Below are 22,584 nucleotides of genomic sequence, written 5' to 3' on the forward strand. Positions count from 1 at the left end.
ACCTACTCCATCTATACAGGTATACAGGACCCCCTACTCCATCTATACAGTACATGTATACAGAACATTACAGGTATACAGGACCCCCTATTCCATCTATACAGTACATGTATACAGGACCCCCTACTCCATCTATACAGTACATGTATACAGGACCCCCTACTCCATCTATACAGTACATGTATACAGGACCCCCTACTCCATCTATACAGTACATGTATACAGGACCCCCTACTCCATCTATACAGTACATATATACAGGACCCCCTACTCCATTTATACAGTACATGTATATACAGGACCCCCTACTCCATCTATACAGTACATGTATACAGGACCCCTTACTCCATCTATACAGTACATGTATACAGGAGCCCCTACTCCTACTATACAGTACATGTATATAGGACCCCCTACTCCATCTATACAGTACATGTATACAGGACATTACAGGTATACAGGACCCCCTACTCCATCTATACAGTACATGTATACAGGACCCCCTACTCCATCTATACAGTACATGTATACAGGACATAACAGGTATACAGGACCCCCTACTCCATCTACACAGTACATGAATACAGGACCTCCTAATCCATCTATACAGTACATGTATACAGGGCCCCTACTCCATCTATACAGTACATGTACACAGGGCCCCTACTCCATCTATACAGTACATGTATACAGGACCCCCCTACTCCATCTATACAGTACATGTATACATGACATTACAGGTATACAGTACCCCATACTCCTACTATACAGTACATGTATACAGGGCAGTATTACCAGCTGCTGCTGCCCTAAGCACTAAACTTGAAGACGCCCCATCCTCACTCACCAATTAGCATCAGGATAGCCATACTGTGACTGGATAACACCGCCATACCAGACCTGATACCACCATACTGTGACTGGATAAAACTGCCACACCAGACCTGACCAATACCGCCATACTGTGACTGGGTAACACCTCCATACAAGATGTGACCAATACCGCCATACTGTGACTGGATAACCCCGCCAGACCTGACCAATACCGCCACACTGTGACTGACTGGATAACACCGCCATACCAGACCTGACCAATACCGCCTTACTGTGACTGGATAACACTGCCACACCAGACCTGACCAATACCGCCATACTGTGACTGGATAACACCGCCACACCAGACCTGACCAATACCGCCATACTCTGACTGGATAACACTGCCACACCAGACCTGACCGATACCGCCATACTGTGACTGGATAAGACTGTCATACCAGAACTGACCAATAGCGCCACACTGTGACTGGATAACACCGCAATACCAAACCTGACCAATATCGCCTTACTGTGACTGGATAACACCTCCATACCAGACCTGACCAATACCGCCATACTGTGACTGGATAACACCGCCACACCAGACCTGACCAATACCACCATAATGTGACTGGATAACACCGTCATACCAGACCTGACCGATACCGCCACACTGTGACTGGATAACACCACCACAGCAGACCTGACCAATACCGCCAGACTGTGACTGGATAACACCGTCATACCATACCAAATAACACTGCCACACCAGACCTGACCAATACCGCCATACTGTGACTGGATAACACTGCCATACCAGACCTGACCAGTACCGCCAGACTGTGACTGGATAACACTGCCATACCACACCTGACCAATACCGCCATACCAGACCGGACCAATACCTGACCAATACCGCCATACTGTGACTGGATAACACCGTTATACCATACCAAATAACACCGCCACACCAGACCTGACCAATACCGCCAGACTGTGACTGGATAACACCACCACAGCAGACCTGACCAATACCGCCAGACTGTGACTGGATAACCCCGCCATACCAGACTTTACCAATAACGCCATACTGTAACTGGATAACACTGCCATACCAGACCTGACTAATACCGCCACACTGTGACTGGATAACACCGCCACACCAGACCTGACCAATCACACCATACTGTGACTGGATAACACCGCCATACCAGACCTAACTAATACCGCCATACTGTGACTGGATAACACCGCCACACCAGACCTGACCAATTACACCATACTGTGACTGGATAACACCGCTATACCAGACCTGACCAATACCACCATACTGTGACTGGATAACACCGCCACACCAGACCTGACCAATACTGCCATACTGTAACTGGATAACACCGCCATACCAGACCTGACCAATACCGCCATACTGTGACTGGATAACATTGTCATACCAGACCTGACGAATACCGCCATACTGGGACTGGATAACACTGTCATACCAGACGTGACTAATACCGCCATACTGTGACTGGATAACACTGCCACACCAGACCTGACCAATACCGACACACTGTGACTGGATAACACCGCCATACCAGACCTGACCAATACCTCCATACTGTGACTGGATAACACCGCCATTCCAGACCTGACCAATACCGCCACACTGTGACTGGATAACACCGCCATACCAGACCTGACCAATACCGCCATACTGTGACTGGATAACACTGCCATACCCGACCTGACCAATACCGCCATACTGTGACTGGATAACACCGCTATACCAGACCTTATACCACCATACTGTGACTGGATAACACTGCCAGACCTGACCAATTCCACCATACTGTGACTGGGTAACACCTCCATACCACACCTGACCAATACTGCCATACTGTGACTGGATAACACCGCCATACCAGACCTGACTAATACCGCCATACTGTGACTGGATAACACCGCCACACCAGACCTGACCAATTACACCATACTGTGACTGGATAACACCGCCATACCAGACCTGACCAATACCGCCATACTGTGACTGGATAACACTGTCATACCAGACCTGACTAATACCACCATACTGTGACTGGATAACACCGCCATAACAGACCTGACCAATACCGCCATACTGTGACTGGATAACACCACTATACCAGACCTGACCAATACCGCCATACTGTGACTGGATAACACCGCAATACCAGACCTGATACCACCATACTGTGACTGGATAACACCTCCATAACAGACCTGACCAATACCGCCATACTGTGACTGGATAACACCACTATACCAGACCTGACCAATACCGCCATACTGTGACTGTATAACACCACTATACCAGACCTGACCAATACCGCCATACTGTGACTGGATAACACCGCCACACCAGACCTGACCAATACCGCCATACTGTGACTGGGTACAACCTCCATACCAGACGTGACCAATACCGCCATACTGTGACTGGATAACACCGCCAGACCTGACCAATTCCACCATACTGTGACTGGATAACACCGCCATACCAGACATGACCAATACCGCCATACTGTGACTGGATAACACTGCCATACCCGACCTGACCAATACCGCCTTACTGTGACTGGATAACACCGCCATACCAGACCTGACCAATACCGCCTTACTGTGACAGGATAAACCTTCATACCAGACCTGACCAATACCGCCATAATGTGACTGGATAACACCGCCATACCAGACATGACCAATACCCCCTTACTGTGACTGGATAACACCTCCATACCATACCAAATAACACCGCCACACCAGACCTGACCAATACCACCACACTGTGACTGGATAACACCGCCATACCAGACCTGACCAATACTGCCATACTGTGACTGGATAACACTGCCTGGGGGGACCTACTACTATTCGGGAGGGACACTACACCGCTCTGACCACCTGCACAGTATATACACCACAACCTTGGGACATCTCCCCTATCTGTGGGTGGGGGGTCCTACTATCCGCGAGGGTCACTACACCGCTCTGACCACCTGCACAGTATATACACCGCAACCTTGGGACATCTCCCCTATCTGTGGGTGGGGGTCCTACTATCCGGGAGGGTCACTACACCGCTCTGACCGCCTGCACAGTGTATACACCACAACCTTGGGACCTCTCTCCTATCTGTGGGTGGGGGGTCCTACTATCCGGGAGGTACACTACACCCGCTCTGACCACCTGCACACCATATACACCGCAACCTTGGGACATCTCTCCTATCTGTGGGTGGGGGGTCCTACTACTATCCGGGAGGGACACTACACCGCTCTGACCACCTGCACAGTATATACACCACAACCTTGGGACCTCTCTCCTATCTGTGGGTGGGGGGTCCTACTATCCGGGAGGTACACTACACCGCTCTGACCACCTGCACACCATATACACCGCAACCTTGGGACATCTCTCCTATCTGTGGGTGGGGGGTCCTACTACTATCCGGGAGGGACACTACACCGCTCTGACCACCTGCACAGCATATACACCGCAACCTTGGGACGTCTCTCCTATCTGTGGGTGGGGGGTCCTACTACTATCCGGGAGGGACACTACACCGCTCTGACCACCTGCACAGTATATACACCACAACCTTGGGACCTCTCCCCTATCTGTGGGTGGGGGGTCCTACTATCCGGGAGGGTCACTACACCGCTCTGACCACCTGCACAGTATATACACCACAACCTTGGGACATCTCCCCTATCTGTGGGTGGGGGGTCCTACTATCCGGGAGGGACACTACACCGCTCTGACCACCTGCACAGTATATACACCACAACCTTGGGACCTCTCCCCTATCTGTGGGTGGGGGGTCCTACTATCCGGGAGGGTCATTACCCCGCTCTGACCGCCTGTGACTACACTATCCCAAGGGGCCCAATAGCAACCTGACAGGACACCGACCACAGGGGAGAAGGGTACAACCGGCCTTACACTATAACAGCAGACGTGCCATCCCACCTGTGTGCCCACCTGGCACTGGCGTCATGTGACAATCTAATAGGATCCGGCTGTATCTCGGCCATCCACCACCGGAGTGGTGTCACACTACAGCAACCAGCAAGTGACCGGCCATACTTCCGATATAACACCTCGGGGGGCTCACACACTTGGTGTTGCTGAGGCGCCAAACTGTGCGGGGTGGGTCCTATACCACTCCAGGCTACCCTAGTGACCCTAGACCTACTCAGCTGCCACACCACCGTACCAGCTGACCCAGCAGGGAGACCACCATCCAGCAACTACCCGCACCTCATCGCACTAAGGCCCCGTTCCCACTGAGCAAAGCTAGCGGAATTCCGCGACGGAATTGTCCGCCGCGGAATGCCGTTAGCCTCCCGCTCATAATGGGACTCTATGGGAGGCGCGCGCTGCTGCTCTATACGCGCTGAAGAATGAACATGTTCATTCTTCAGCGCGGACAGGGCAGGAGCGCGCGCCTCCCATAGAGTCCCATTATGAGCGGGAGGCTAACGGCATTCCGCGGCGGACAATTCCGTCGCGGAATTCCGCTAGCTTTGCTCAGTGGGAACGGGGCCTAAGATGTGGTGAGATGGGACTCTCTCTCTGAGGTCACCTTACCGTGGTGAGATGGGACACTCCCTCTCTCTGAGGTCACCATACCGTGGTGAGATGGGACTCTCTCTCTCTGAGGTCACCTTACCGTGGTGAGATGGGACACTCCCTCTCTCTGAGGTCACCATACCGTGGTGAGATGGGACACTCCCTCTCTCTGAGGTCACCTTACCGTGGTGAGATGGGACACTCCCTCTCTCTGAGGTCACCATACCGTGGTGAGATGGGACTCTCTCTCTCTGAGGTCACCTTACCGTGGTGAGATGGGACACTCCCTCTCTCTGAGGTCACCATACCGTGGTGAGATGGGACTCTCTCTCTCTGAGGTCACCTTACCGTGGTGAGATAGGACTCTCTCTCTGAGGTCACCTTACCGTGGTGAGATGGGACTCTCTCTCTCTGAGGTCACCTTACCGTGGTGAGATGGGACTCTCTCTCTCTGAGGTCACCTTACCGTGGTGAGATGGGACTCTCTCTCTCTGAGGTCACCTTACCGTGGTGAGATGGGACTCTCTCTCTCTGAGGTCACCTTACCATGGTGAGATGGGACTCTCTCTCTCTGAGGTTATCTTACCGTGGTGAGATGGGACACTCCCTCTCTCTGAGGTCACCATACCGTGGTGAGATGGGACACTCCCTCTCTCTGAGGTCACCTTACCGTGGTGAGATGGGACTCTCTCTCTGAGGTCACCTTACGTGGTGAGATGGGACTCTCTCTCTGAGGTCACCTTACCTTGGTGAGATGGGACTCTCTCTCTCTGAGGTCACCTTACCGTGGTGAGATGGGACTCTCTCTCTGAGGTCACCTTACCGTGGTGAGATGGGACTGTCTCTTTAAGGTCACCATACCGTGGTGAGATGGGACTCTCTCTCTCTGAGGTCACCTTACCGTGGTGAGATGGGACTCTCTTTCTCTGAGGTCACCATACCGTGGTGAGATGGGACTCTCTCTCTCTGAGGTTACCTTACCATGGTGAGATGGGACTCTCTCTCTCTGAGGTCACCTTACCATGGTGAGATGGGACTCTCTCTCTGAGGTCACCTTACCGTGGTGAGATGGGACTCTCTCTCTCTCTCTCTGAGGTCACCATACCGTGGTGAGATGGGACTCTCTCTCTCTGAGGTCACCTTACTGTGGTGAGATGGGACTCTCTCTCTCTCTGAGGTCACCATACCGTGGTGAGATGGGACTCTCTCTCTCTGAGGGCACCTTACCGTGGTGAGATGGGACTCTCTCTCTCTCTCTGAGGTCACCTTACCGTGGTGAGATGGGACTCTCTCTGAGGTCTCCTTACCGTGGTGAGATGGGACTCTCTCTCTCTGAGGTCACCTTACCGTGGTGAGATGGGACTCTCTCTCTGAGGTCACCATACCGTGGTGAGATGGGACTCTCTCTCTCTGAGGTCACCTTACCGTGGTGAGATGGGACTCTCTCTCTGAGGTCACCTTACCTTGGTGAGATGGGACTCTCTCTCTCTGAGGTCACCTTACCATGGTGAGATGGGACTCTCTCTCTCTGAGGTCACCTTACCATGGTGAGATGGGACTCTCTCTCTCTGAGGTCACCATACCGTGGTGAGATGGGACTCTCTCTCTGAGGTCACCTTACCGTGGTGAGATGGGACTCTCTCTCTGAGGTCACCTTACTATGGTGAGATGGGACTCTCTCTCTCTGAGGTCACCTTACTATGGTGAGATGGGACTCTCTCTCTCTGAGGTCACCTTACCATGGTGAGATGGGACTCTCTCTCTGAGGTCACCATACCGTGGTGAGATGGGACTCTCTCTCTGAGGTCACCTTACCGTGGTGAGATGGGACTCTCTCTCTCTGAGGTCACCTTACAATGGTGAGATGGGACTCTCTCTCTCTCTGAGGTCACCTTACCGTGGTGAGATGGGACTCTCTCTCTCTGAGGTCACCTTACCGTGGTGAGATGGGACTCTCTCTCTGAGGTCACCATACCTTGGTGAGATGGGACTCTCTCTCTCTGAGGTCACCTTACCGTGGTGAGATGGGACTCTCTCTCTGAGGTCACCTTACCTTGGTGAGATGGGACTCTCTCTCTCTGAGGTCACCTTACCATGGTGAGATGGGACTCTCTCTCTCTGAGGTCACCTTACCATGGTGAGATGGGACTCTCTCTCTCTGAGGTCACCATACCGTGGTGAGATGGGACTCTCTCTCTCTGAGGTCACCTTACCATGGTGAGATGGGACTCTCTCTCTCTGAGGTCACCTTACCATGGTGAGATGGGACTCTCTCTCTGAGGTCACCATACCGTGGTGAGATGGGACTCTCTCTCTGAGGTCACCTTACCGTGGTGAGATGGGACTCTCTCTCTCTGAGGTCACCTTACAATGGTGAGATGGGACTCTCTCTCTCTGAGGTCACCGTATCGTGGTGAGATGGGACTCTCTCTCTCTGAGGTCACCTTACCGTGGTGAGATGGGACTCTCTCTCTGAGGTCACCATACCGTGGTGAGATGGGACTCTCTCTCTCTGAGGTCACCTTACCGTGGTGAGATGGGACTCTCTCTCTGAGGTCACCATACCGTGGTGAGATGGGACTCTCTCTGAGGTCACCTTACCGTGGTGAGATGGGACTCTCTCTGAGGTCACCTTACCGTGGTGAGATGGGACTCTCTCTCTGAGGTCACCTTTCCGTGGTGAGATGGGACTCTCTCTCTGAGGTCACCATACCATGGTGAGATGGGACTCTCTCTCTGAGGTCACCATACCGTGGTGAGATGGGACTCTCTCTCTCTGAGGTCACCTTACCGTGGTGAGATGGGACTCTCTCTCTGAGGTCACCATACCGTGGTGAGATGGGACTCTCTCTGAGGTCACCTTACCGTGGTGAGATGGGACTCTCTCTGAGGTCACCTTACCGTGGTGAGATGGGACTTTCTCTCTGAGGTCACCTTTCCGTGGTGAGATGGGACTCTCTCTCTGAGGTCACCATACCATGGTGAGATGGGACTCTCTCTGAGGTCACCTTACCGTGGTGAGATGGGACTCTCTCTCTGAGGTCACCTTACCGTGGTGAGATGGGACTCTCTCTCTGAGGTCACCATACCGTGGTGAGATGGGACTCTCTCTCTCTGAGGTCACCTTACCGTGGTGAGATGGGACTCTCTCTCTGAGGTCACCATACCGTGGTGAGATGGGACTCTCTCTGAGGTCACCTTACCGTGGTGAGATGGGACTCTCTCTGAGGTCACCTTACCGTGGTGAGATGGGACTCTCTCTGAGGTCACCTTACCGTGGTGAGATGGGACTCTCTCTCTGAGGTCACCTTTCCGTGGTGAGATGGGACTCTCTCTCTGAGGTCACCATACCATGGTGAGATGGGACTCTCTCTGAGGTCACCTTACCGTGGTAAGATGGGACTCTCTCTCTGAGGTCACCTTTCCGTGGTGAGATGGGACTCTCTCTCTGAGGTCACCATACCATGGTGAGATGGGACTCTCTCTCTGAGGTTACCATACTGTGGTGAGATGGGACTCTCTCTCTGAGGTCACCTTACCGTGGTGAGATGGGACTCTCTCTCTCTCTGAGGTCACCTTACCGTGGTGAGATGGGACTCTCTCTCTCTGAGGTCACCTTACTATGGTGAGATGGGACTCTCTCTCTCTGAGGTCACCTTACCATGGTGAGATGGGACTCTCTCTGAGGTCACCTTTCCGTGGTGAGATGGGACTCTCTCTGAGGTCACCTTTCCGTGGTGAGATGGGACACTTGATGTGATGAAACCTAAGAACCTAATTTTTTAGAAGACAACTTAGGAGCTGGTTTTTCTGGTGTGTATGACAGAGGGAGTATACACGGGGAGCCCTGGCACTTGCTGGTTGCTGCTGCACTTTTTTTTCTCTTCTGGTGTTGACCTCCCCTTCCCCACCTCCTCCCATTACTACTGCAGAGCGATTACTGGAAATACAGCTGCACTTCTGGCACAATGTTCCTCCACAGCAGAACTCCGTGCTCAGGGTCTGGGGGGGGGGGGGGGAGACAGTAATTGGAGTGCAGACCTTGTTTCCTCCATCTAATCAATATGTAATCAGAGGAGATGGATGGGAGACGTTCCAGAAGCTTCTGCCCGGGACACCAGAAACCTTCTGCAGCTTTCTAGAAGCTTCCTGCTCCCTGTCAGAGAACCCCAGTGATGTCACAGCTGAGGATTTGCTGCAATTGTATCCAGTGTGTAAGGTAAATAGATCAGGAGAAGCTGCGTCTCGCCAGTGGTGAAGATCTGCTGCAATGTGTCGGTGCAGCCTATCAGTGTCTGTCTGTGATGGACTTTACACGTTTCAGTAATTGGGCGAGTGCCGGGAATTTGTTGTGTGTACTGTGCCTTGGCCCAGGCACCACCCGACCACTACCCTATATATCAGTGCAGGCTATGACCTTCAGTGTGCGGATATGTCCGTTCTGTGACATCACAGGGTGGAGGCCTAGAAAGCCGCAGAACGTTTCGCTGACCCCTGTGACACCACATGGAGGCTTCTTCTCACGGCCGACATTGATGGTTTGTGGCTAGGACGTAACTGGATGGAACACTGACTGCTGCTAGACCAATAGCCCAGTGACCCCCGGGGGCAGCGGCAGCAATCACTTACAGGTGGACTTGGTGTTGCCCGTCTTCTTAGACTTGTACCAGACGGTCATACAGTCCTCCTGTAGCTTGAAGTATCGCGCCTTCTTCCAACTTCGTGACTTCACTTTTCTCATCAGGGAGCCGGACTGCATCATCTGTAAGTTCTCATCCAGTTGCAGCCCTGAAAGAGAGCAAAGTGAGCAGAGGGCGCGCCAGCAGTGTCCCATCCCTGAAAGAGAGTAAAGTGAGCAGAGGGCGCGCCAGCAGTGTCCTATCCCTGACAGAGAGCAAAGTGAGCAGAGGGCGCGCCAGCAGTGTCCCATCCCTGAAAGAGAGTAAAGTGAGCAGAGGGCGCGCCAGCAGTGTCCCATCCCTGACAGAGAGCAAAGTGAGCAGAGGGCGCACCAGCAGTGTCCCATCCCTGACAGAGAGCAAAGTGAGCAGAGGGCGCGCCAGCAGTGTCGCATCCCTGACAGAGAGTAAAGTGAGCAGAGGGCGCGCCAGCAGTGTCCTATCCCTGAAAGAGAGCAAAGTGAGCAGAGGGCGCGCCAGCAGTGTCCCATCCCTGACAGAGAGCAAAGTGAGCAGAGGGCGTGCCAGCAGTGTCCTATCCCCATCCCTGACAGAGTAAAGTGAGCAGAGGGCGCGCCAGCAGTGTCCCATCCCTGACAGAGAGCAAAGTGAGCAGAGGGTGCGCCAGCAGTGTCCCATCCCTGAAAGAGAGCAAAGTGAGCAGAGGGTGCGCCAGCAGTGTCCTATCCCTGAAAGAGAGCAAAGTGAGCAGAGGGCGCGCCAGCAGTGTCCCATCCCTGACAGAGAGCAAAGTGAGCAGAGGGCGCGCCAGCAGTGTCCCATCCCTGACAGAGAGCAAAGTGAGCAGAGGGTGCGCCAGCAGTGTCCCATCCCTGAAAGAGAGCAAAGTGAGCAGAGGGTGCGCCAGCAGTGTCCTATCCCTGAAAGAGAGCAAAGTGAGCAGAGGGCGCGCCAGCAGTGTCCCATCCCTGACAGAGAGCAAAGTGAGCAGAGGGCGCGCCAGCAGTGTCCCATCCCTGACAGAGAGCAAAGTGAGCAGAGGGCGTGCCAGCAGTGTGCTATCCCTGACAGAGAGTAAAGTGAGCAGAGGGCGCGCCAGCAGTGTCCCATCCCTGACAGAGAGCAAAGTGAGCAGAGGGCGCGCCAGCAGTGTCCTATCCCTGACAGAGAGTAAAGTGAGCAGAGGGCGCGCCAGCAGTGTCCCATCCCTGACAGAAAGCAAAGTAAGCAGAGGGCGCGCCAGCAGTGTCCCATCCCTGACAGAGAGTAAAGTGAGCAGAGGGCGCGCCAGCAGTGTCCCATCCCTGACAGAGAGCAAAGTAAGCAGAGGGCGCGCCAGCAGTGTCCCAGCCCTGACAGAGAGTAAAGTGAGCAGAGGGCGCGCCAGCAGTGTCCCATCCCCTTCCCTGACAGAGAGCAAAGTGAGCAGAGGGCGCGCCAGCAGTGTCCTATCCCTGACAGAGAGTAAAGTGAGCAGAGGGCGCACCAGCAGTGTCCCATCCCCCTCCCTAACAGAGAGCAAAGTGAGCAGAGGGCGCGCCAGCAGTGTCCCATCCCTGACAGAGAGGAAAGTGGGCAGAGGGCGCGCCAGCAGTGTCCCATCCCTGACAGAGAGCAAAGTAAGCAGAGGGCGCGCCAGCAGTGTCCCATCCCTGACAGAGAGCAAAGTGAGCAGAGGGCGCGCCAGCAGTGTCCCATCCCTGACAGAGAGCAAAGTATGCAGAGGGCGCGCCAGCAGTGTCCCATCCCTGACAGAGAGCAAAGTGAGCAGAGGGCGCGCCAGCAGTGTCCCATCCCTGACAGAGAGCAAAGCGAGCAGAGGGCGCGCCAGCAGTGTCCCATCCCTGACAGAGAGCAAAGTGAGCAGAGGGCGCGCCAGCAGTGTCCCATCCCTGACAGAGAGCAAAGTGAGCAGAGGGCGCGCCAGCAGTGTCCCATCCCTGACAGAGAGAAAAGTGAGCAGAGGGCGCGCCAGCAGTGTCCCATCCCCATCCCTGACAGAGAGTAAAGTGAGCAGAGGGCGGGCCAGCAGTGTCCTATCCCTGACAGAGTAAAGTGAGCAGAGGGCGTGCCAGCAGTGTCCTATCCCTGACAGAGTAAAGTGAGCAGAGGGCGCGCCAGCAGTGTCCTATCCCCATCCCTGACAGAGTAAAGTGAGCAGAGGGCGCGCCAGCAGTGTCCCATCCCTGACAGAGAGCAAAGTGAGCAGAGGGCGCGCCAGCAGTGTCCCATGCCTGACAGAGAGCAAAGTGAGCAGAGGGCGCGCCAGCAGTGTCCCAGCCCTGACAGAGAGTAAAGTGAGCAGAGGGCGCGCCAGCAGTGTCCCATCCCCATCCCTGAAAGAGAGTAAAGTGAGCAGAGGGCGCACCAGCAGTGTCCCATCCCTGACAGAGTAAAGTGAGCAGAGGGCGCGCCAGCAGTGTCCCATCCCCTTCCCTGACAGAGAGCAAAGTGAGCAGAGGGCGCGCCAGCAGTGTCCCATCCCTGACAGAGTAAAGTGAGCAGAGGGCGCGCCAGCAGTGTCCCATCCCTGACAGAGTAAAGTGAGCAGAGGGCGCGCCAGCAGTGTCCCATCCCTGACAGAGAGCAAAGTGAGCAGAGGGCGCGCCAGCAGTGTCCCATCCCCATCCCTGAAAGAGAGCAAAGTGAGCAGAGGGCGCGCCAGCAGTGTCCCATCCCTGACAGAGAGCAAAGTGAGCAGAGGGCGCGCCAGCAGTGTCCCATCCCTGACAGAGAGCAAAGTGAGCAGAGGGCGCGCCAGCAGTGATCCATCCCTGACAGAGAGCAAAGTGAGCAGAGGGCGCGTCAGCAGTGTCCCATCCCTGACAGAGAGCAAAGTGAGCAGAGGGCGCGCCAGCAGTGTCCCATCCCTGACAGAGAGCAAAGCGAGCAGAGGGCGCGCCAGCAGTGTCCCATCCCTGACAGAGAGCAAAGTGAGCAGAGGGCGCGCCAGCAGTGTCCTATCCCTGACAGAGAGTAAAGTGAGCAGAGGGCGCGCCAGCAGTGTCCCAGCCCTGACAGAGAGCAAAGTGAGCAGAGGGCGCGCCAGCAGTGTCCCATCCCTGACAGAGAGCAAAGTGAGCAGAGGGCGCGCCAGCAGTGTCCTATCCCTGAAAGAGAGCAAAGTGAGCAGAGGGCGCGCCAGCAGTGTCCTATCCCTGACAGAGAGCAAAGTGAGCAGAGGGCGCGCCAGCAGTGTCCCATCCCTGACAGAGAGCAAAGTGAGCAGAGGGCGCGCCAGCAGTGTCCTATCCCTGACAGAGAGCAAAGTAAGCAGAGGGCGCGCCAGCAGTGTCCCATCCCTGACAGAGAGCAAAGTGAGCAGAGGGCGCGCCAGCAGTGTCCCATCCCTGACAGAGAGCAAAGTGAGCAGAGGGCGCGCCAGCAGTGTCCCAGCCCTGACAGAGAGCAAAGTGAGCAGAGGGCGCGCCAGCAGTGTCCCATCCCTGACAGAGAGCAAAGTGAGCAGAGGGCGCGCCAGCAGTGTCCCATCCCTGACAGAGAGCAAAGTGAGCAGAGGGCGCGCCAGCAGTGTCCCATCCCTGACAGAGAGCAAAGTGAGCAGAGGGCGCGCCAGCAGTGTCCCATCCCTGACAGAGAGCAAAGTGAGCAGAGGGCGCGCCAGCAGTGTCCCATCCCTGACAGAGAGCAAAGTGAGCAGAGGGCGCGCCAGCAGTGTCCCAGCCCTGACAGAGAGCAAAGTGAGCAGAGGGCGCGCCAGCAGTGTCCCATCCCTGACAGAGAGCAAAGTGAGCAGAGGGCGCGTCAGCAGTGTCCCATCCCTGACAGAGAGCAAAGTATGCAGAAAGTGTGACAAACGTGGAGGTGTGTTTGTCATGCCCTTTGCTCACTTTACTCTCTTTTAGGGCTTAGGCAAGGTGTGTTTGGCATGCTCTCAAATCACTTTACTTTCTTTCAGGGCTGAAAATGGGATGTGGTTGGCATGTTCTCTGTTTTCTGAAAGAGAGTAAAGTAAGCAGAGTGCGCACCAACCATGTGCCATCCCCAGCCCTGAAAGAGAGTAAAGTGGGGAGAAAGCGCACCAACCGCGTCCCATCCCCCGCTTTGAAAGAGAGTAAAGTAAGCATAGAGCGTGCCAAACATAAGTGTCCCCAGCCCTGAAAGAGTAAAGTGAGCAACAGTGCGCCAAATGCACATACACATTTGGCACGCTCTCTGCTCACTTTACTCTCAGGGCTGGGACTCTGTTGGCGCTCTCTGCTCACTTTACTCTCAGGGCTGGGACTCTGTTGGCGCTCTCTGCTCACTTTACTCTCAGGGCTGGGACACTGTTGGCGCTCTCTGCTCACTTTACTCTCAGGGCTGGGACACTGTTGGCGCTCTCTGCTCACTTTACTATCAGGGCTGGGACTTGGTTGGCGCTCTCTGCTCACTTTACTCTCAGGGCTGGGACACTGTTGGCGCTCTCTGCTCACTTTACTCTCAGGGCTGGGACACTGTTGGCGCTCTCTGCTCACTTTACTCTCAGGGCTGGGACTTGGTTGGCGCGCTCTCTGCTCACTTTACTCTCTTTCAGTGTTGGGTATGTGCACACTACGGAAAGCTGGTGTATTACCTCGCCCTGCTCGTGGACGCGCTCATCTCCACTGATCCCATAGGCTTCATTCTAGGGTTTGCCAAATTTCACGGTCTGCCTAAAGAATGAGTTTATTCTTCGGGCGGACAGCAGAATCTGGCAAACCCTAGAATGAAGCCTATGGGATCAGCGGGGGCGAGCTGCCGAATATGGGGCGGGTGATACACCGGGATTCCATAGTGTGCACATACCTTTTCAGTGTTGGGGATGGGACGCTATTGGCGCGCTCTCCAATCACTTTACTCTCTTTCAGTGTTAGGTATGGGACGCTGTTGGCGCGCTCTCCGCTCGCTTTACTCTCAGTGTTTAAGATGTGACGCGGTTTGACGCGCTCTCCGCTCAATTAACTCTCTTTCAGTGTTGGGGATGGGACGCGGTTTGGCGCTCTCTGCTCACCTTACTCTCAGTGTTAAGCATGGGAGGCGGTTTGGCGCTCTCCGCTCACTTTACTCTCTTTCAGTGTTGGGGCTGGGACGCTGTTGGCACGCTCTCCAATCACTTTACTCTCTTTCAGTGTTAGGGATGGGACGCGGTTTGGCGCGCTCTCCGCTCACTTTACTCTCTTTCAGTGTTGGGGATGGGACGCTGTTGGCGCGCTATCCGCTCACTTTACTCTCAGTGTTGAAGATGGGATGTAATTTCACATGCTCTCCGCTCACTTACTCTCTTTCAGTGTTGGGGATGGGGGGCTGTTGGCACGCTCTCCAATCACTTTACTCTCTTTCAGTGTTGGGGCTGGGACGCTGTTGGCACGCTCTCCAATCACTTTACTCTCTTTCAGTGTTAGGGATGGGACGCGGTTTGGCGCGCTATCCGCTCACTTTACTTTCAGTGTTGAAGATGGGATGTAATTTCACATGCTCTCCGCTCACTTTACTCTCTTTCAGTGTTGGGGATGGGGGGCTGTTGGCGCGCTCTCCGCTCACTTTCCTCTCAATGTTGGGGATGGGACACTGTTGGCACGCTCTCCGCTCAATTAACTTTCTTTCAGTGTTGGGGATGAGACAATATTGGCATGCTCTCCGCTCACTTTCCTCTCAGTGTTGGGGATGGGACACTGTTGGCACGTTCTCCGCTAACTTTACTCTCTTTCAGTGTTGGGGACGGGACACTGTTAGTGCGCTCTCCACTCACTTTACGCACTTTCAGTGTTGGGGACGGGACGCAGTTGGCACTCTCTCTGCTCACAGTGTTAAGGACGGGACGCGGTTTGGCGCTCTCCACTCACTTTACGCACTTTCAGTGTTGGGGATGGGACGCTGTACGTACGCTCTTCGCTCACTTTACTTTTTCAGTGTTGGGGCTGGGACACTGTTGGCGTGCTCTCTGCTCACTTTACTCACAGTGTTAAAGATGCAACGCGGTTTGGAGCGTACTCCGCTCACTTTACTCTCTTTCAGTGTTGGGGATGGGACGCTGTTAGTCCGCTCTCCGCTCACTTTACTCTCTTTCAGTGTTGGGGATGGGACGCTGTTAGTCCGCTCTCCGCTCACTTTACTCTCTTTCAGTGTTGGGGATGGGACGCTGTTAGTCCGCTCTCCGCTCACTTTACTCTCTTTCAGTGTTGGGGATGGGACGCTGTTAGTCCGCTCTCCGCTCACTTTACTCTCTTTCAGTGTTGGGCATGGGACGCGGTTTGGTGCGCTCTCCGCTCTCTTTACTCTCTTTCAGTGTTGGAGATGGGACGCTGTTAGTGCGCTCTCCACTAATTTTACTCTCTTTCAGTGTTGGGCATGGGACGCGGTTTGGCGCGCTCTCCGCTCTCTTTACTCTCTTTCAGTGTTGGGGATGGGACGCTGTTAGTGCGCTCTCCACTAACTTTACTCTCTTTCAGTGTTGGGGATGGGACGCTGTTAGTCCGCTCTCCGCTCACTTTACTCTCTTTCAGTGTTGGGCATGGGACGCGGTTTGGCGCGCTCTCCGCTAACTTTACTCTCTTTCCGTATTGGGGACGGGACGCTGTTGGCGCGCTATCCGCTCACTTTACTCTCAGTGTTGGGGCTGGGATGCTGTTGGCGCGCTATCCGCTCACTTTACTCTCAGTGTTGGGGATGGGACGCTGTTGGCGCGCTATCCGCTCACTTTACTCTCAGTGTTGGGGCTGGGATGCTGTTGGCGCTCTCCGCTCAATTAACTCTCTTTCAGTGTTGCGGCTGGGACCCTGTTGGCGCTCTCCACTCACTTTCCTCTCAGTGTTAAGGGTGGGAGGTGGTTTGGCGCTCAACCTGTCCCCTCGGCAGACTGATACTTACGGGCGGAGCACGGAGAGGTCATGGTGTGTCCGCTATACCCTCAGCGCTCCCGGCATCTGCCACACAGAGATACAGGAATTATACAACTGTCTAATAGGGAATCTCCTTGTTACCTATAGTAACCAATCACAGAATGGCTTTCACTTCTTATACCACCGATATAATTAAAAAAGCTACGCTCTGATTGGTTGCTAGGGGCAACAAGAACCACATCATTAAGAGACAACTTTGATATAACTTCCAGACATTACATCCTATGTGACTGATATCAGCCGCTCCTCTTATAACGCTCCAGTACTGATATATCCTCCTATTATATATGTGACTGATATCAGCCGCTCCTCTTATAACGCTCCAGTACTGATATATCCTCCTATTACATCATATGTGACTGATATCAGCCGCTCCTCTTATAACGCTCCAGTACTGATATATCCTCCTATTACATCATATATGACTGATATCAGCCGCTCCTCTTATAACGCTCCAGTACTGATATAACCTCCAGATATTACATCATATGTGACTGATATCAGCCGCTCCTCTTATAACGCTCCAGTACTGATATAATCTCCAGACATTACATCCTATGTGACTGATATCAGCCGCTCCTCTTATAACGCTCCAGTACTGATATAACCTCCAGATATTACATCATATGTGACTGATATCAGCCGCTCCTCTTATAACGCTCCAGTACTGATATATCCTCCTATTACATCATATGTGACTGATATCAGCCGCTCCTCTTATAACGCTCCAGCACTGATATAACCTCCAGACATTACATCATATATGACTGATATCAGCCGCTCCTCTTATAACGCTCCAGTACTGATATAACCTCCAGATATTACATCATATGTGACTGATATCAGCCGCTCCTCTTATAACGCTCCAGTACTGATATATCCTCCTATTACATCATATGTGACTGATATCAGCCGCTCCTCTTATATCGCTCCAGCACTGATATATCCTCCTATTACATCATATGTGACTGATATCAGCCGCTCCTCTTATAACGCTCCAGTACTGATATAACCTCCAGATATTACATCATATGTGACTGATATCAGCCGCTCCTCTTATAACGCTCCAGTACTGATATATCCTCCTATTACATCCTATGTGACTGATATCAGCCGCTCCTCTTATATCGCTCCAGCACTGATATATCCTCCTATTACATCATATATGACTGATATCAGCCGCTCCTCTTATAACGCTCCAGCACTGATATAACCTCCATATATTACATCATATGTGACTGATATCAGCCGCTCCTCTTATAACGCTCCAGTACTGATATATCCTCCTATTACATACATGTGACTGATATCAGCCGCTCCTCTTATAACGCTCCAGTACTGATATATCCTCCTATTACATCATATGTGACTGATATCAGCCGCTCCTCTTATAACGCTCCAGTACTGATATAACCTCCAGATATTACATCATATGTGACTGATATCAGCCGCTCCTCTTATAACGCTCCAGCACTGATATATCCTCCTATTACATCATATGTGACTGATATCAGCCGCTCCTCTTATAACGCTCCAGCACTGATATATCCTCCTATTACATCATATGTGACTGATATCAGCCGCTCCTCTTATAACGCTCCAGTACTGATATATCCTCCTATTACATCCTATGTGACTGATATCAGCCGCTCCTCTTATATCGCTCCAGCACTGATATATCCTCCTATTACATCATATTTGACTGATATCAGCCGCTCCTCTTATAACGCTCCAGCACTGATATAACCTCCAGATATTACATCATATGTGACTGATATCAGCCGCTCCTCTTATAACGCTCCAGTACTGATATATCCTCCTATTACATTATATGTGACTGATATCAGCCGCTCCTCTTATAACGCTCCAGTACTGATATAACCTCCAGATATTACATCATATGTGACTGATATCAGCCGCTCCTCTTATAACGCTCCAGTACTGATATAACCTCCTATTACATCATATGTGACTGATATCAGCCGCTCCTCTTATAACGCTCCAGCACTGATATAACCTCCAGACATTACATCATATATGACTGATATCAGCCGCTCCTCTTATAACGCTCCAGTACTGATATAACCTCCAGATATTACATCATATGTGACTGATATCAGCCGCTCCTCTTATAACGCTCCAGTACTGATATAACCTCCTATTACATCATATGTGACTGATATCAGCCGCTCCTCTTATAACGCTCCAGCACTGATATAACCTCCAGACATTACATCATATATGACTGATATCAGCCGCTCCTCTTATATCGCTCCAGTACTGATATAACCTCCAGATATTACATCATATGTGACTGATATCAGCCGCTCCTCTTATAACGCTCCAGTACTGATATAACCTCCAGATATTACATCATATGTGACTGATATCAGCCGCTCCTCTTATAACGCTCCAGTACTGATATATCCTCCTATTACATCATATGTGACTGATATCAGCCGCTCCTCTTATAACGCTCCAGTACTGATATATATTCTCCTATTACATCATATGTGACTGATATCAGCCGCTCCTCTTATAACGCTCCACCACTGATATAACCTCCTATTACATCTTTTGTGACTGATATCAGCCGCTCCTCTATAACGCTCCAGCACTGATATAACCTCCAATTACATCCTATGTGACTGATATCAGCAGCTCCTCTTATAACGCTCCAGTACTGATATATCCTCCTATTACATCATATGTGACTGATATCAGCCGCTCCTCTTATAACGCTCCAGTACTGATATATATTCTCCTATTACATCCTATGTGACTGATATCAGCCGCTCCTCTTATAACGCTCCAGTACTGATATATCCTCCTATTACATCATATGTGACTGATATCAGCCGCTCCTCTTATAACGCTCCAGTACTGATATAACCTCCAGATATTACATCATATGTGACTGATATCAGCCGCTCCTCTTATAACGCTCCAGTACTGATATATCCTCCTATTACATCATATGTGACTGATATCAGCCGCTCCTCTTATAACGCTCCAGCACTGATATATCCTCCTATTACATCATATGTGACTGATATCAGCCGCTCCTCTTATATCGCTCCAGCACTGATATATCCTCCTATTACATCCTATGTGACTAATATCAGCCGCTCCCCTTATAACACTCCAGTACTGATATATCCTCCTATTACATCATATGTGACTGATATCAGCCGCTCCTCTTATAACGCTCCAGTACTGATATAACCTCCTATTACATCATATGTGACTGATATCAGCCGCTCCTCTTATAACGCTCCAGCACTGATATATCCTCCTATTACATCCTATGTGACTGATATCAGCCGCTCCTCTTATAACACTCCAGTACTGATATATCCTCCTATTACATCATATGTGACTGATATCAGCCGCTCCTCATATAACACTCCAGTACTGATATATCCTCCTATTACATCATATGTGACTGATATCAGCCGCTCCTCTTATAACGCTCCAGTACTGATATATCCTCCTATTACATCATATGTGACTGATATCAGCCGCTCCTCTTATAACACTCCAGTACTGATATAACCTCCTATTACATCATATGTGACTGATATCAGCGGCTCCAGCACTATTATAAGCTGCTGCACTGACCTGATGGACGCAGCGTCTCTCCGTTTCTGGGCTCAGCAGGATGAGGAGACCCGTGCAGGGGAGACCCCGGGCGCTGAGTGACGGCTGCGCTGAGCTTACAGGGTTACACAGCAGCACAGGCTCCAGTGGAAAGAAGCATCCGATTACAGGACGACAGATGACGGCTCCGAGCGGTGTGACCAGGGGAGGGGCGGAGCCGGCTCATCCCATTATGTGTGTGTGTGTGTATATATATATATACTGGATCCACCACAACCTCATCATACTACACCTCAGCTGCTGCAGAACCTCATCCAACACACCTCAGCTGCTGCAGAACCTCATCCTACACCTCAGCTGCTGCAGAACCTCATCCTACACCTCAGCTGCTGCAGAACCTCTTCATACTACACCTCAGCCTGCTGCAGAACCTCTTCATACTACACCTCAGCTGCTGCAGAACCTCATCCTACACCTCAGCTGCTGCAGAACCTCATCCTACACCTCAGCTGCTGCAGAACATCACACTACACCTCAGCTGCTGCAGAACCTCATACACACCTCAGCTGCTGCAGAACCTCCTCATACTACACCTCAGCTGCTGCAGAACCTCATCATCCTACACCTCAGCTGCTGCAGAACCTCATCATACTACACCTCAGCTGCTGCAGAACCTCATCCTACACCTCAGCTGCTGCAGAACCTCCTCATACTACACCTCAGCTGCTGCACAACCTCATCATACTACACCTCAGCTGCTGCAGAACCTCATCATACTACACCTCAGCTGCTGCAGAACATCATCCTACTACACCTCAGCTGCTGCAGAACCTCATCATCCTACACCCCAGCTGCTGCAGAACCTCATCATACACCTCAGCTGCTGCAGAACCTCTTCATACTACACCTCAGCTGCTGCAGAACCTCATCATACTACACCTCAGCTGCTGCAGAACATCATCCTACACCTCAGCTGCTGCAGAACCTCATCATACACCTCAGCTGCTGCAGAACCTCTTCATACTACACCTCAGCTGCTGCAGAACCTCATCCTACACCTCAGCTGCTGCAGAACCTCATCATACTACACCTCAGCTGCTGCAGAACCTCTTCATACTACACCTCAGCTGCTGCAGAACCTCTTCATACTACACCTCAGCTGCTGCAGAACCTCTTCATACTACACCTCAGCTGCTGCAGAACCTCATCATCCTACACCTCAGCTGCTGCAGAACCTCATCATCCTACACCTCAGCTGCTGCAGAACCTCATCATCCTACACCTCAGCTGCTGCAGAACCTCATCATCCTACACCTCAGCTGCTGCAGAACCTCATCATCCTACACCTCAGCTGCTGCAGAACCTCATCATCCTACACCTCAGCTGCTGCAGAACCTCATCATACTACACCTCAGCTGCTGCAGAACCTCATCATCCTACACCTCAGCTGCTGCAGAACCTCATCATACACACCTCAGCTGCTGCAGAACCTCATACTACACCTCAGCTGCTGCAGAACCTCATACACCTCAGCTGCTGCAGAACCTCATCATACACACCTCAGCTGCTGCAGAACCTCATCATACACCTCAGCTGCTGCAGAACCTCATCATACTACACCCCAGCTGCTGCAGAACCTCATACTACACCTCAGCTGCTGCAGAACCTCATCATACTACACCTCAGCTGCTGCAGAACCTCATCATCCTACACCTCAGCTGCTGCAGAACCTCATCATACTACACCTCAGCTGCTGCAGAACCTCATCATACACACCTCAGCTGCTGCAGAACCTCTTCATACTACACCTCAGCTGCTGCAGAACCTCTTCATACTACACCTCAGCTGCTGCAAAACCTCTTCATACTACACCTCAGCTGCTGCAGAACCTCATCATCCTACACCTCAGCTGCTGCAGAACCTCTTCATACTACACCTCAGCTGCTGCAGAACCTCATACTACACCTCAGCTGCTGCAGAACCTCATACTACACCTCAGCTGCTGCAGAACCTCATACTACACCACAGCTGCTGCA

At 52.2% G+C, this 22,584-nt stretch overlaps 1 protein-coding gene across 1 annotated transcript in view; it reads right to left on the reverse strand.

Annotated features, from left to right (window-relative positions):
• LOC138774963 (1-phosphatidylinositol 4,5-bisphosphate phosphodiesterase delta-4-like) overlaps positions 1-20,665 on the reverse strand; it is a 29,164-nt gene extending 8,499 nt beyond the window's left edge. The window contains exons 1-3 of the mRNA XM_069955732.1: positions 20,570-20,665; positions 16,917-16,972; positions 10,057-10,215 (exon numbers count right to left, since the gene is read on the reverse strand). Coding sequence (XP_069811833.1) covers positions 10,057-10,215; positions 16,917-16,938 — 181 coding nt within the window. The 5' untranslated portion in view covers positions 16,939-16,972; positions 20,570-20,665. The remainder of the gene's footprint in view (positions 1-10,056; positions 10,216-16,916; positions 16,973-20,569) is intronic.
• Between the last annotated feature and the right edge of the window lie 1,919 nt (positions 20,666-22,584).

This window comes from Dendropsophus ebraccatus, unplaced genomic scaffold (genome assembly GCF_027789765.1).
Source record: "Dendropsophus ebraccatus isolate aDenEbr1 unplaced genomic scaffold, aDenEbr1.pat pat_scaffold_1162_ctg1, whole genome shotgun sequence".
NCBI classification, from domain to species: Eukaryota; Metazoa; Chordata; class Amphibia; order Anura; family Hylidae; genus Dendropsophus; species Dendropsophus ebraccatus.